The following is a 14,714-nucleotide window of genomic DNA, read 5'->3' on the forward strand; positions in this document are numbered from 1 at the left end:
TGTTCTGATATTCAGTGTCTCAGCTGATACATTCCTGGCAGATGCAGATGGAGGCTTCCAATAGAAGACCTCTGTGGTAATCCTCTCCTGGGCCACACCTCTTCATGTGTGAGAGACTTTACTGTTTCCAAGAAAACTCAATGTTCTTCCTTTAGTACTTCAGGTTGCCTTCAAAAGGGCCTGGAGAATCACAGGGATCCGTACTGGGCCTGCCTCCTGAACCAAGCTGTTCAGTGGGAGTTAAGCTGTTCAGTGGGAGTTAACCTCAGAAGCTACTACAAGCCCAGTGAGGAAAGGGAGACAGTGGATGACAAACACCCCTTGTTACATCACTCATCTCTCTGTGTCCTCCAAGACTGAATTCCCAGACCATCCTTCAAGGAACCATTCCTTGAGTTCCCCCTCCCCTCACTCAGCTGGGTTTGGTACATCCTGCCATGGCCTTCTTATGCCATTATAGATATTGTGGCCTCCCTAGCTCTGTCCTCTCAGGAGATAAACCATCAGTGATCCAGTTTTATTTAAGTCATCTTTTAAAACCCTACCACCCTGAACTTTTCTTTAAAGAGTATAGTGTGACAAATGATCATCTGTTTTAAAAAAGCTTTCAGATCTTTTTATGTGGTTATGCCAACAGTTTAGAGACTCTAAAATAAAATTTCAGAGATCAGAAGAGAAGCACCAACATGAACAACAACAAAAAAAGGTTTATTCCAAACTGTTAAAGTTTAAATATGCCCTTTTGCAACTTACACATTTCAGAATATTTCGGGGGGCGGGGGGAGTGTAATTATTCATTGTATTTTTTAAAGATTGGATCTTAAAATGAATATGTCAGGGACAAAATTGTAAAACTTGAGTAATAAAATCAATAGAAATTGTTTCTAGCATCAACAGGAAGATGGCAACAATGTATTTTCAGATCATACCAAAAGCAGCACTTCATTAAAAGGAAGAAATACATTTCAAATAGGAACAGTGAATAGGGTTTTAGATTGGTTGATTGTTGAATTTATGAAGAGAAATGAATCAGACAAACTGTGTTAGAAAATATATATATTTCCTGCTGATTTGTCAGGAAATAGTGACATTGGCAGAGATAGCACTACTACAAACCGGGTATGTGTATGTGACAAGAAAGAAAACTTGTCCTAAAATGCCTTGGTTCAGAGATAAAGAAAACAGAATCAGTGTTTTCCCAAATTTATCAATTCTAAAAATTTACATGTCCTTTCTAGCCCATGGCTTTTGAGGTTGGAAGAAACTTCCCTAACCTTTCAGAAATAAAAATTTGTAATCCCATGCCAGAAAAAAAGACAATATTGTCCTCCTGTTCTTGATATGGAAGGTGATGTTACAAAATCATTGTCCTGTAAGAAGCAACCAGAGTTCTATGACAGAAATGTTGGAGGGAAGGGGATATATTAGGAGATGTGTCTTGCAATTAATAAAACACATTGGTATTTTTCTGAACTTTGTGATATTGTTCTTTATATTTTAATTTGCAATTTGTATTTTCTCATTCTAAGGAATACTTGGGGCTGGGGATATAGCTCAGTGGTGGAATGCTTGCCTAACATGCCCTGGGGCCCTGGGTTCCCCAGTACCACACAAAGATAAAAGAAATATGGGGCTGGGGTTGTGGCTCAGTGGTAGTGTGCTCGCCTAGCATGCACGAGGCACTGGGTTTGATCCTCGGCACCATATAAATGTAAAATAAAGATATTGTGTCAACCTAAAACTTAAAAAATAAATATTAAAAAAAGATAAAAGAAATACTTGATTTCAAACCTAATTTTATGTTTTTCTGAAAGAGGACCTCTCAGAATCGTTTAACTTTGGGTTCTGTCAAACCTACATGTGTGCCAGGTACACACCCCTGTAATTCCAATGACTTAGAAGGCTGAGGCAAGGAGGATCTTAAGTTAGAGGCCAGCCTCAGCAATTTAGTGAAATCCTGTCTCAAAAGAGCTGGGAATGTAGCTCAGTGGTAAAGCACCCCTGGATTCAATCCCAAGTACAAAAAAGTAGAAAGAAAACTTGATTGTGCTCCTGCCTGCAAGTTTTTCTGAAGCAAGAGAATAAACAGATGCTTCCAGGACAAAGTAGGAAGGGATTTTTTTTTTTTTAAGACATTAGACTCTGGCCAAAGATCTTTAAAAGAGAAGCTGTTTGCCCATGGGGGTGATGATTCAGAATGTGTCTATTTCCTTGTACTGGGGATGTCATCCTGATGACCTCTGGCTAGGCTCAGCTCCCAGGGACCTTTCAGCATGGCTGACCTCTCACCCTCCACATCTCTCTGCCCTGCTCCCAGGTCTTCTCGTGGGCACCCTAGACGTGGTGCTAGACTCCAGCGCCCGTGTGGCCCCTTACCGCATCCTGCACCAGACCCAGGACTCGCAGGTCTACTGGACAGTGGCATGTGGTAGGTGCCCTGAGTCATGAGGTCACATGTGGGAGGGAAAGGACATACAGCTGGTATTTCTGGGCAGGGTAGTGCCTACTAAGAATCCCATACTGCCTCTCACTGAGATAATAGCCAGGCCACCAAGAGGGAAGTAGAGGAGCCATTGCTTCTAGTGTATGAAGGCAACTTCACTGTTCATAGAGAGCAGGGTCAGTAGAGGACAGTCCCATGGAGCCCCATGCCCCTTCCAACCCCTGCCAAGGGCTCAGGCTCAGGATTTAACAGTGTCCACATTCTTATATTCACCTTTTCTCAAGAAAAGGTGTCCTTACATGTGTATGTGCAAAGTGGTAAAAATTTTTGAGTCACATAGTGTGCACGTCCCCAGCTGAGGTGGATTAAGGTATTCCTCTATCTTCTTTTTTCAGCTCTCATATTGTATACAGGTAGCATTTTCACAGTCTATGTAATATGTTTTGACATTTTTATGCTTTTTGGTGATTATTTACTGATTAAAATGACTCCCAAGCAGGCCAGGCATGGTGACATATGCCTGTAATTCCAGCTCCTTGGTAAGACAAGGCAGAAGGATCACAAGTTTGAGATCAGCCTGGGCAACTTAGCAAAATCCTGTCTGAAAATAAAATTTTAAAAAATGATTGGAGATGTAACTCAAAGGTAGAGCACTTGCTTAGTGTGCACAAGGCCTTGGATTCCATCCCTAGTACTGCATATATACACATAAAAGGCTCCCAAGCAAACACCAGAGTGCTAGACTGTGATGTGTCTTACAGAAAAAAAAAAAAAATGTGTGTTAGAGAAGTTTAGGAACGTCTACCCATTCCTTAGGAATAAGTTGCAGTGCTGCTGATCATGAGCTCAATGCTAATGAATCAACAATAAATACTAAATAAAGTGTTTTTAAACAGAAACACATAAAACAAATTTATGTATTGCTTGGTTGATGAAAACATGATCAGAGGCTGGTAAGAGCCTACCCTTGCATTTCCCTTGGCGTAATAGTCCAGTATTAATTCAGTGTTTAAGGAACTACAGACTTTAAAAACTACCATGAATAATGAGAATCCACTGGAGTTGTACTAGGAGGAAGTGAACCCACCCTTCCCAAGAATGTTGGGGGAACTTCCCTTTCAGTGGGCACTGACTAGGCCAGAGTTGTTCTGATAAAATGACAGTTATAAGGTTGCTCTGATAAAAATGACACTTGTAGCCAGTGCTCAGACAACACTTCCAGTGTGGCTAGGCCCTTACCTTACTCCCTCACAAGAACATTGGCCCTGTTTTGAAGATGAGGAAACTGTGGTACAGAGGGGTTAAGAAAAATGTCTGAAGTCACACAGAGCTGCAGTTCAGACCCAGATTGCCTGCCCCTGTAACCACTGTGCTGAACCACCCTTTGGGATACAAGTGACAGTATCCAGGTCCTCGAGGATAATGGTGTTCCTTAGAGGCCTGGAAAAGATAATGAGACTAGCAAGTTTGTGGACCTTATAACTGGAACCATGCTTCAGAAGGTGGGTGGAGGAGATCAAGGAGATAAGTACCCAAGGAAGGTGGCAACCCAGAAGCAGCTTCTTCTTACCAGGTGGGCACTTTGCCCTGGGTGGTCTTTCTTCCTCATCATCACCCTGAACAACAGTGTACTATTGTCTCCTCTGTCTGATTAAATAGACTTAATAAGGGTTAGAAAGAAGAGTTTGCTCTGGCTGGGGATACAGCTCAGTTGGTAGAGTGCTTGCCTTGCATGCAGGAGTCCCTGGGTTCTAATCCTCAGCACCACTAAAAAAAAAGGAGAGTTTGCTCAACACCAAAGTTACAAAGCCTAACAGTACCCTAGATATGCTGGCTCAAGAGCCAGAGTAGGGTTCTGGGAGGCAGTGAGGATTTGCCTGCAGGAAAAAGGGGCTTCCTATACGGTGGGGACCACCCTAGAGCAAGAACTTGTTGGTGTGTGCCTGGGCTACAAGGAGACCGGATACTTTTAAATGGGTGCTGAAGATGGTCGTCTCAGTCTCAATAATGCCCTTTCTTGGGGTGTAGATGGGGAGGGGACTGTAACTGCAAGAGCAGCCCCAAAGACAGGAAGAAAAGAGCATGATGCTGCAGCATGGGAGTCCCTTTGGTGACAGCAGGGCTTCATTCTAGGGAGAGACTGGCCATGCTGCAGAGTCCCAGTCCTTAGCTTCATACCACACCCTGACTTCCCCAACATCAGACCACAAGCTGACCTGGTTTCTGCCTGGGCCTCCCTCCTCACATCTGGGCTGGGTCTCAGAAGCAGTCCACCCAAATCAGACATGATTCTGTAGGTAGGGGTCCACCTAACCCCCCTTCCCTCCTTCCCTCCCTCCCTCCCTCCCTCCAGTTCTAGGGATCAAACCCAGGGCCTCATGCATGCTAGGTAAGTGCTCTACCAATGAGCTATATTCCCACCCCTCTGACCTCCTTTTCCCAGCTCACAGCTGACTTTCACACAGGCCACATACTTGCAGGGCTTGCAGTTCCTAACCACACCTCTCCTGGCTACTATGCACAGTGCCTCCCACATCCACCAAACCTTCCCTCTGCTCTGTTGACACTCTGCCCAGTTGTCACCTCCTAGAAAATCTTCCCAGATTCCCCACACCCATGTAAGCTATCCTTCCTTCTTACTCTTTTGGAATTGATAAGTCTCCACTAGCACTTTTATATGCAAGTCTCTCCTGTTAGACTGGGAGCTCCCCAAGGTAAAGGCAGGCTCTACAGCCAGGCAACTAGTCCTGGGATTCTGGTTTACTTACTTCCCTGCTGTGTGACTTTGTATAACTTATTTAACCCTCTGCTTCAGCTTTATCTTTTAATCCTTTAAAATGAAAATAATAGGACTGAGAATGTGGCTTAGTGATAGAGTGCTTGCCTGACATGCATGAAGCCCTGAGTTCAATTCCTAGCACCACAAAAAAATAAACAAAATAAAATGAAAATAATAATAACTGTCTTCAAGATGTTCTAAAAATGAAAAAAGATAATCCACAGGAAGCTCTGAAAACACAAATAGTACTTAATAATCCAATTAGCTATTCCATTCCTTTTATTCTCAATGCCTCACAGAGATGACACCGTTTAAGTGTTTCTTTAGTATTAGAAGAAATTTGAATTACTTTTAACTAATAATCCTTTTAAATGCACATTCAGGACTGGGAATATAGTCAATGGTAGAGCATATAAGGCCACCTCTAACACTTTCACATGTGTAAAATCCCAAGTTTGATCCTCAGCACTGCAAAACAAACAAACAAACAAACATAAACATAATTAAAATGCAGACAGCAAGGAAAAGATTGCTTCTGTTTAAGACTGCCAGAAATGTATGTGTAAATTAAAATGATAAATTAGAGTTTGCATCATATGTAAACTTAACTTCAGAATTCACTGAGAAAGAAAAAGAAAGAAATCCTGCCCCTACCAACTAGACTGTGGCCTTTGTACATCAGATCAAGGAGGTAAAATTGAATCCAAAGAAAAATTGTGGGAGAAAGTCAAGATAGTTTGGGATGACTTAAGGGACTTCCAGGGGAATTCTGTTTGCCTGGTGTGATTCATTGTACATTGTGTAATGCTGGGGCAGTTGTTTTCATATGGTCATCCTATTCTACTTGAGAACGATATTTCCTGTGGAATTGCTTATTATATGGACCACTTGAGCAGATGCCAAAAAACAGACTAATCAACCCTAACCTAGACAGGCCAAGCTGTGACAGAGCAATGAGCAGGTGCAATGGCTTGGAGGAGGTGGTGGGGACCAACCTAGTCTGGCCAGAATGGGATCAGGGCCACATGCTCAGCTGGTGAAATAATGTTGCCAGGTAGGGAAGGATGGGGTAACCACGGATAGGTGCTCTAACAAAAATATCTGATTCAGGATTAGGATGTAGCACAGTGGTAGAGCACTTGCCTAGCAAACACAAGACCCTGGGTTCAATTCCCACCATTAAAAAAAAAGTCTGATTTACAGTCAAACTGGACTTGCTTCCTAGCTAAGACTCCCCGCATACCAATTTTGTGGGCCTTGCTGTAGGCCACATGATTAACTTGACCTGCTTGGGGGTCCAAGCAGGACACCTAAGAAGGGTCCAGGGTGTTCATTTCTCTTCTTATCCTTGTGTTCATTTATTCATAAAACAATTTTTGACTGCACACCCCATGCCAAAAGTGGAGTGGCAAGGGTAAGGGGAGCAGGCCAAGTAGAGACCTTTTCTCAGCCCATTGTATCTCCTCTTGGGGCTGCTCTTCTAGGTCCTTGTTGGGAGCAAACAGTCTTCCCATTCTTTATGAATGGCATTGTGCTGCCTTCTCTGAATTTTTTCATTACCTGGGTCTGCTAGTTCTCCAGGGCCCCTCTCTGCAGAGGACAGGGATACCTCCTGGGATGGAGGGGCAGACACTAGGGGAGAAGATCAGCCAGGAAAAGCTGAAAAAGGTTGGTAACTACTTCCCTTCCCAGCAAAGCCCAGCTGGCCAGGGGCTTCACATCCTTTGGAAGTTCCAGTTGGCATCTGTGGATGCCTGAATTTTCAGGAGAGTGCTAAAACCACTTCTAAAAAGTCTGATTGTGTCAGATTAATCACATCCATATCAAAGACCACATTAAATTCTTTCAACTGGAAGATAAACCATGATCACTTAGGAAGCTTTCAGATGCATAGCTGTTTCTAGGGTGACACATACAGACCAGTGATGATCACCACTATTGGAGGGAGGGAGAGAAGGCTTTGTCTCCCACATGGCTCTCTACTAAGTTGCCTGGTGTTTTATTTTTGTTTGTTTGGGTGGTTGGTTGGGTTTTTTGTTTTTTGTTTTGTTTTGTTTTGTTTTTGTGTGTATGTGTGTGTGTGTGTGTTACCAGCACTGTTTATTACTTATACATACAAAGTTTAAGAAAGAAAAGATCAACAAGCATCTTGAAGATTGTAGTCACTTAAATAGTAAACTAGGTCACTCATTTTTAATCTCTTCTTTGAATTTATGTTTAAGACCTTGTGATTTTATGATTTTTCTTTTCTTCACCAAACCCCTCCTCCTAGGTTCTTCCCGTAAAGAGATCACAAAACACTGGGAATGGCTGGAAAACAACTTGCTTCAGACACTATCCATCTTTGACAATGAGGAAGATATCACCACCTTCGTTAAGGGCAAGATACATGTAAGGTTTACATTTCTTTAGCAATTCTTGCTCCCCTTCTCTGGCTGGCAGCATTCATACATGGTCAGCCTCTCTGTCCTCTGGTTCTACTTCCATAGATTCAACCGACCACAATTTGAAGATATTTGGGGGGAAAATGCATCTATACTAAGCATGTAGACTTTTTTCATGATATTGTTTCTTTTTTTTTTTTTTTTTTGAGAGAGTGAGAAAGAGGGAGAGAGAGAGAATTTTAATATTTATTTTTTAGTATTTGGCAGACACAACATCTTTGTCTGTATGTGGTGCTGAGGATCAAACCCGGGCCGCACGCATGCCAGGCAAGTGCGCTACCGCTTGAGCCACATCCCCAGCCCCATGATATTGTTTCTTAAAAAAAAAAATAGCATAGCAACATAGCACTTATATTGCATTAGATATGATAAAACATCTAGAGATAGTTTAAAGTATACAGGAGGTGTGCATAGATTATATGGAAATTCTGTGATATTTTATGTAAGGGACTTGCACATGTGAGGAGTTGGGTATTTGTGGGAAGTCCTGGAATCAATCCCCTGTCTGTACAACTGTTTGTCTTATTTCATCTTCAGACAGCATAGATTTTTTTTTGAAAGAGAGAGAGAGAGAGAGAGAGAGAGAATTTTTAATATTTATTTTTCAGTTTTTAGTGGACACAACATCTTTATTTTATTTTATGTGGTGCTGAGGATCAAACCCAGCACCCCGCGCATGCCAGGCAAGAGCGTTACCGCTTGAGCCACATCCCCAGCCCCAAACAGCATAGATTTTATTCCCATTTTACAGAGATGGAAATTAATTAAAGTGACTGCTCTCATTCTCCTAGATTTGTAAGATGCAGTTGAACACATTGCCCCTTGTTATAGTTTGGATCTTGTGTTGAAGGCTTGGTTGCCAACCTGTAATGCTATTAGGACGTGGTAGAATCTTTTGTGGGAGGAAGTTGGGTTATTTGCAGTGTGCCCTTGAAAGGGGATATTGAGAACGTAGCCCCTCTTCTCTTTTTGTTTCCTGGCCACCACAAAGCCTCCTCCACTTCATGCTCCCCACTGTGAAGCACTGGACCACCATAGGCCCAGAGCAACATGATGAAGGAACCATAGACTGAAATCATGAGCCAAAATAAACCTTTCCTCCTTATAAATTGATTATTTCAAGTATTTGTGATGGTAACAGAAAGCTGATTAATGTACCCATGAAGCCCCTTCTTATCCTGAATAGCCATTGCAGTCAGACGAAAGCTTAGCTTAAAGTTTCTAATTCTTGTAAAATGCCTTAGAACAAATATGCAGCTATACAACTGTGTTTGCCAGTACCTTGACTAACAGGAAGAAATTGGAAATGAAATAACTAACATTATTTTTAAAGGCACATATCCTTTACCTGGAAATCTATTCCTTTGAGTTTACCCTATAGTTTATTCATATATGCAGAATGACACATATATCAGGATAGTCCCTGCAATGCTGAATTAGCAAAAACACTGAAAAAATACCTTCCACGCCAATGATAAGAGAGAAAAACAGCTGTTCTCTCCTCTGAAAAATGAGAGTAATAGGGCTGAGGTTGTGGCTCAGTGGTAGAGCTCTTGCCTTGCATGTGTGAAGCATTGGGTTCAATCCTCAGTACCACATAAAAATAAATAAAGATATTCTCTCCATCTTCAACTAAAAAATATTTTTAAAAAATGAGAATAGTAATACTTGCTAGGATTTACTGAGTACTTTTTATATGCTTGGTTAGCTAAGAGCTTTATTTTCGGGGAACTTATTAAGGCATACATGGTATACATACTGGAATATTTTGCAGCCATAAAAATAATAATTACAAAAATTGTGACATTGATAAACTGATAGGGTAATAATTAGGTTATTTCCTCTTTGGGGAAGATTAACCCTATCATGGGCATTTATCTGAATGTCTTCTTCTTTCTGTTAGATTATTGCCTTACATTAGATTTCCTGGAGGCTCTTACTAGATCACAGTTTATGGTGCCAAGTCACTTTAGGCAGCCCTTATAAATCTGTGATACTAGACCTTTGTAGACCTGGGAAGACAGGTCTAATTTCTCAGCTCTTCTTCTCTGTGCAGTTTGGAGTTCAAGACCATGTTGCCTTCTATTCCAGGAAAACAGGCAAAGAAGTCAGAGGCAAGCCTTTACTATCCCAGCAAGAAAATTGAGCAATGATAATAATAGAAACATACCTGATGCCTCCTATAAACAAACTCATCAGCAAAACAAAAGTTCTTAATGACATAAGGTTAAAGAACAAATGGTCTGTTAGTCATCTTTCTGTTACTGTAAGTAAATATCTAAGATAGTCAACTTGTAAAGAGAAAAGGTTTATTTTGGCTCAGAGTTTTAGAGGTTTCAGCCCATGACCCAGTTGCTTTGGGATAGTGGCAGCACATCATGGTTGGAAGGCATGGCAGAACAAAGCTGTTTGCCTCATGCAAAAGAAAAGAAAAAGAAGCCAGGGGTCCCAATATCCCCTTCAAGGACGCACCCCCAAAGACCAGAAGATCTCCCACTAGGCCCCACCTCTTAAATGTTCCACCACCTCCCTGTAGTGCCACACTCCCTGTAATGCCTTTAACATATGGGCCTTTGGGGGACATTTAAGATCCAAACTATAGCAAATAGAAATTAGGAAATGTAGAGCTGAATGATCATAGAAATACTACTATATACATCAGAATTTATGGGATGCACCAAAAGCAGTACATAGAAGGAAATTTAAAGTCTTTAATCTCATGAAAGAAGAATGAACGAAAGTTAATGAGCCAGATGTCCAATTCAGTAGGTTAGAAAAGAATTCCAGGAAATGAGACAGAAGGAAGTGAGAAAGGGTCAAAGTTAATTCCTTAGAAAACAAGGGAATAAGAGAAGAGCAACCAAAAATAGAAAAAAGCCTGTGGAAAAGTGACTCAGGACTCAAGAGTGTACCCTCCAGTAAGCAATGTTGGAAATTGAATATGAAGAGCACTTACACAGAAGCAGAGCATTTATTTGTTTGTTTTAGATACTAGAATTGAACCCAGGGGCATTGAGCTATATGTATCCCCAGTCTTTTTTATTTTTTGAGATAGGGTCTTACTAAGTCACTAAGTATCTGAGTTACTGAGACTGACCTCAAACTCATGATCCTCTTGTCTCAGCCTCCCAAGTCTGCTGGGATTACAGATGGGACCTCCATACCTAGTGAAGCAATTGTTTAAAAAATAAGGAGCCAGTGCTGTGGATATAGCTCAGTGGGAGAGCACTTGCTCAGTATGTGTGAAACCCTGGGTTCAATTCCCAGTAGCAGAGAGAGAGAGAGAGAGAGAGAGAGAGAGAGAGAGAGAGAAACAATACCAATACCATAAATAGCTTTAAACCAATAAACTTAAGAATTTTGACAAAATAGATGCTTTTTAAAAATAATACATATTCATTTCCAATTGCTACTATAACAAGTTACCATGAACCTGATGGTTTAAAACAACACAAATTAGGCTGGCTTAGCTCAGTGGTGGAGCACTTGCCTGGGTTTGATCCCCAGCACTGCAAAAATAAATAAATAAACTCACAAATTTATTATCTTAAGGTCAGAAGTTTAAAGTGAAAAAGCTGGGCTGAAGTCAAGGTGTTGGTAGGACTGTGTTCCTCTGGAAGCTCTAAGGGAATCTGTATCCTTTCCTTTTCCAGCCTGTAGAAGCCACTTGTATTCCTTGCTTCTTGGCCCTGTCCTTCATCTTCAATGCCAGCAGCATAACATCCTCAGAGGAATCAATCTTTCCCTCTCTCTTCTCCTCTCTTTCTATTGTCATCTCCTTGTGGCTCCTTCATTCTTGCCTGTCTCTTTATGAGGACCCTTGTGATCATATTGTGTTCTCTCAAATGATCTAGGATCATCTCCCCATCTCAAACTCCTTAATCATGGCTGCAACTTCCCTGTGAGCCAGGCTGGTTAATCTCTATTGGCAGAGACTGATACTCCCAAGTAGAGGCTGGAAAGCCACCCAAAGGCTCAGAGTGTGGCTCTCCAGTGGGGAATGCAGAGGAAAATGCAGAGTAGGTCACTGCTAGCCCCACTGCTTCCTGCCTGGGCATCTCCCAGGAGCAGCTGAAGGGAGTGAGGGAGCAGCAACTGCCAAATGAGATCTAGAAAGGTGGCCCAAGGGGCAGGGCAGCCAGTGATGACCACCTGGCCAGGACTTGTTAGCAATGGCTGGCCCACCAAGGCTGTCTGGGGCTGCCTTGTGCTTTCTACCGGTGGGCACTGTGTTAGTCAACTTTCCATGACTACAGTGAAAAATATGAGGTGATTGGCTTATAGAAAGAGATTTATTTTGGCCCACGGTTTTGTAGTTTCCAGAGTCCATGGTCAATAGCCCCATGACTTTGGGCCTGTGGAGAGGCAGCACATCATGACAGGATTGTGTGGCAGAGCAAAACCATTACACCATCAGCCAGGAAGCAAAAGGGAAAGAAGAGGCCAGGGTCCCATAATCCCCTGTGAAGGCACCCCCTGCATATCCTAAGAACCTCCCTCTAGGCCCCACCTCCTGAAGGTTCTACCAGCTCCCAATAGGACCAAATCTTTAACACATTATGGCCTTTGGGGAACACTTTCCTAAACCATAGCAGGCACTTTCCCAATCTTCCAATGGGATGGAACTGAGGGCAAGAGAAAACCAAGACAGGCCTTAGAAATAAAAGGGAGCTGTATTCCCAGAGGGAGAGCTACTTCCTACAGGAGCATTCTGGGAGGCACCACAGACAGACTGAGAGAGTGGAAATGTTTTAATAGCAGCTATGGTGGTGCTGGTTTGAGAGGGGGAAAAAAAATGTTTCTTCTGCTTTTTTTAGGTTTTTATCTGGGGATCTAAAGACAGGTTTAACAAATGAAAAATAAACTGAAGTTTATCATCATGTATATCTCATGAACACAAGGGGAAAACTCAGGGAGGAACAGCTGGATGGTTTAGTTAGAACTTGAGTTTATGAAACACCCTCATAAATAAACAGTACATTTAAAGAGAAACAATAGGATAAAGGAACCAGATTTTAGGCTTCCAAGGGTAAAAAGTGAGGGTAATGTTGGGGGGTGGGTAGGAACCACAGAAAGGAGGTTTGTTAACAGATGCCTCTGGTGTGCTCTGGTGTCATCTCAGCTGGTAAGTTGAGTTGTCTCTAGTAAAGGAGAATTTATATTCTGTTTTAGACAGAGAAGAGAAGGCAGAAAGCTTTTCCTAGGTTTGCATATTCTGATTTCCTTTCTAGTTAAACCAAGTGCCATATTCTGCTTTCTGATGCTATAACAAAATACCTGAAAGTGGGTGAATTATAAATAAAAAAGGTTTATTCAGCTCACAGTTCTGGAGGTTCAAAGTTAAGGGGCCACATTTGATGAGAGCCTTCTTGCTGCTTCATAACATGGTGGGGGGTATTACATGGAGAGGCAGAGCAAATATCTTTCCTCTTCCTACAAAGCCACTAATACCCTCATGGGGCTCCACACTCATCACCTCATCTAAACCTCTCAAAGGCTGTACCTCCAAATACAACTAACATATGACTTTGTGGATTAAGTTTCCAACACATGATTTCTGGGGAACATTTTCAAACGATAGTACTAAGAAATGGAAGGAATCAAAGTAGACCTCATATTGGGATCTTTGCCTGGGCTCATGGCTATCTTCCCTGCCTGTGGAAAGAGGGACATAAGGCAACCAAGAAACCCAGAAAAGCACCAGGCGGGCCACCAGCTCTGGCCTTTAAATGCTTTTGTAAATCCAGGAATTGTCCTAGGAAATCAGCATGTACATTTGGAATCAGTTGGCTGAGGACCTGTCCCAGGAGGTTTGGGGCTGGCCTATGGCCCAGGGTGATGCCTGTGGGCACCCAAGCACAGTGAAGGGATCATGGGTCAACTCACTGCTCTGGGGTGGGGACAGATCAGTGTCCCCAGGAGTACAGGGAGTCAATGCAAAAATGTTCTCCAGGGTGTGAGAGAGCAAAGCACTTCAAAGAAAGTGCCACAGAGGATCCCATTTGGACAAAGAAAGGAGAAAAGAGAAAAACAATGGATGCATGTATGTGGCATGTCTGGAGGAAACCAGGAAGGTGGCTAGAGGGTGAGGGAGACTCCTCTTTCACTAAACACACTTTTCTACCATAGATTGAACATCCCTTATCCAGAATGCTTGGAACCATAAGTGTTTCAGATTTTGGATATTTTAAGATTTGGGCTTATTTGCATATGCAAAATGAGTGTCTTGGGAAGGGGACCCAATCATGTATACAAAATTCATTTATGTTTCCTATATACCTTATGTACACAGACTGGAGGTGATTTCACACAATATTTTTAGGGTGTCTGTGATTTGATTACAACTTATTACATGAAGTCAGATGTAAAATTTTCTACTCGTGGCATCATGCTGGCACCCAGGAAGTTTATGATTTGGGAGCATTTCAGATTGCAGATTTTCAGATTAAGGATGCTCAACATGTATTTGCATTTTAAAACCATGTTTATGGATGATATATTTCAACAAGTTTACATTAAACTAAAATGGGTTTATTTTAAAAGTCACTGCTCAGAGCCAATGATGATGGTAATCCAGGAAGTTCTGGAAACTTCTCAGAGCTCACAGGTGGCTTCTGTCATCCATGTCCCTTGATGGCAAACAAGCCAGAGCACAGCTGCCTCCTTCCCTGAGAGCTACCAACTGTCGTCTACCTGTGCCTGTTGCCCTTAAACCAAAGTCCTAGAGTCCTGAGTTCCCCGGGCCTCTCTGCTCCTCCCTTTGACTTGGCCAGGAGTATGTGTGGGTGAGCCCAATTCCCACTATCTCCCTCCAGGGTATCATTGCAGAAGAGAACAAGAACCTGCAGCCCCAGGGAGATGAGGACCCTGGGAAATTCAAGGAGGCTGAGCTGAAGATGCGGAAGCAATTTGGGATGCCTGAGGGGGAGAAGCTAGTCAACTACTATTCATGCAGCTACTGGAAAGGCCGAGTGCCCCGGCAGGGCTGGCTCTACCTGACTGTCAACCACCTGTGCTTCTACTCCTTCCTGCTGGGGAAGGAAGGTGA

At 42.4% G+C, this 14,714-nt stretch overlaps 1 protein-coding gene across 6 annotated transcripts in view; it reads left to right on the top strand.

The window, feature by feature from the left end:
* Positions 1–14,714, top strand: part of Tbc1d9b (TBC1 domain family member 9B) — a 51,923-nt gene that overhangs the window by 1,236 nt on the left and 35,973 nt on the right. For all 6 annotated transcript variants that reach the window (XR_009228029.1, XM_058583355.1, XM_058583356.1 and 3 more), the window contains exons 2-4: positions 2,318–2,428; positions 7,495–7,613; positions 14,482–14,710. Coding sequence is in view for 5 of the 6 variants with exons in the window: in XM_058583355.1 (XP_058439338.1) it covers positions 2,318–2,428; positions 7,495–7,613; positions 14,482–14,710 (459 nt within the window). In the remaining variant the exon portion in view is untranslated. The remainder of the gene's footprint in view (positions 1–2,317; positions 2,429–7,494; positions 7,614–14,481; positions 14,711–14,714) is intronic.

This window comes from Marmota monax, unplaced genomic scaffold, assembly GCF_021218885.2.
Source record: "Marmota monax isolate L192 unplaced genomic scaffold, Marmota_monax_Labrador192_F-V1.1 WCK01_AAM20220418_F8-fsc00263, whole genome shotgun sequence".
NCBI lineage: Eukaryota > Metazoa > Chordata > Mammalia > Rodentia > Sciuridae > Marmota > Marmota monax.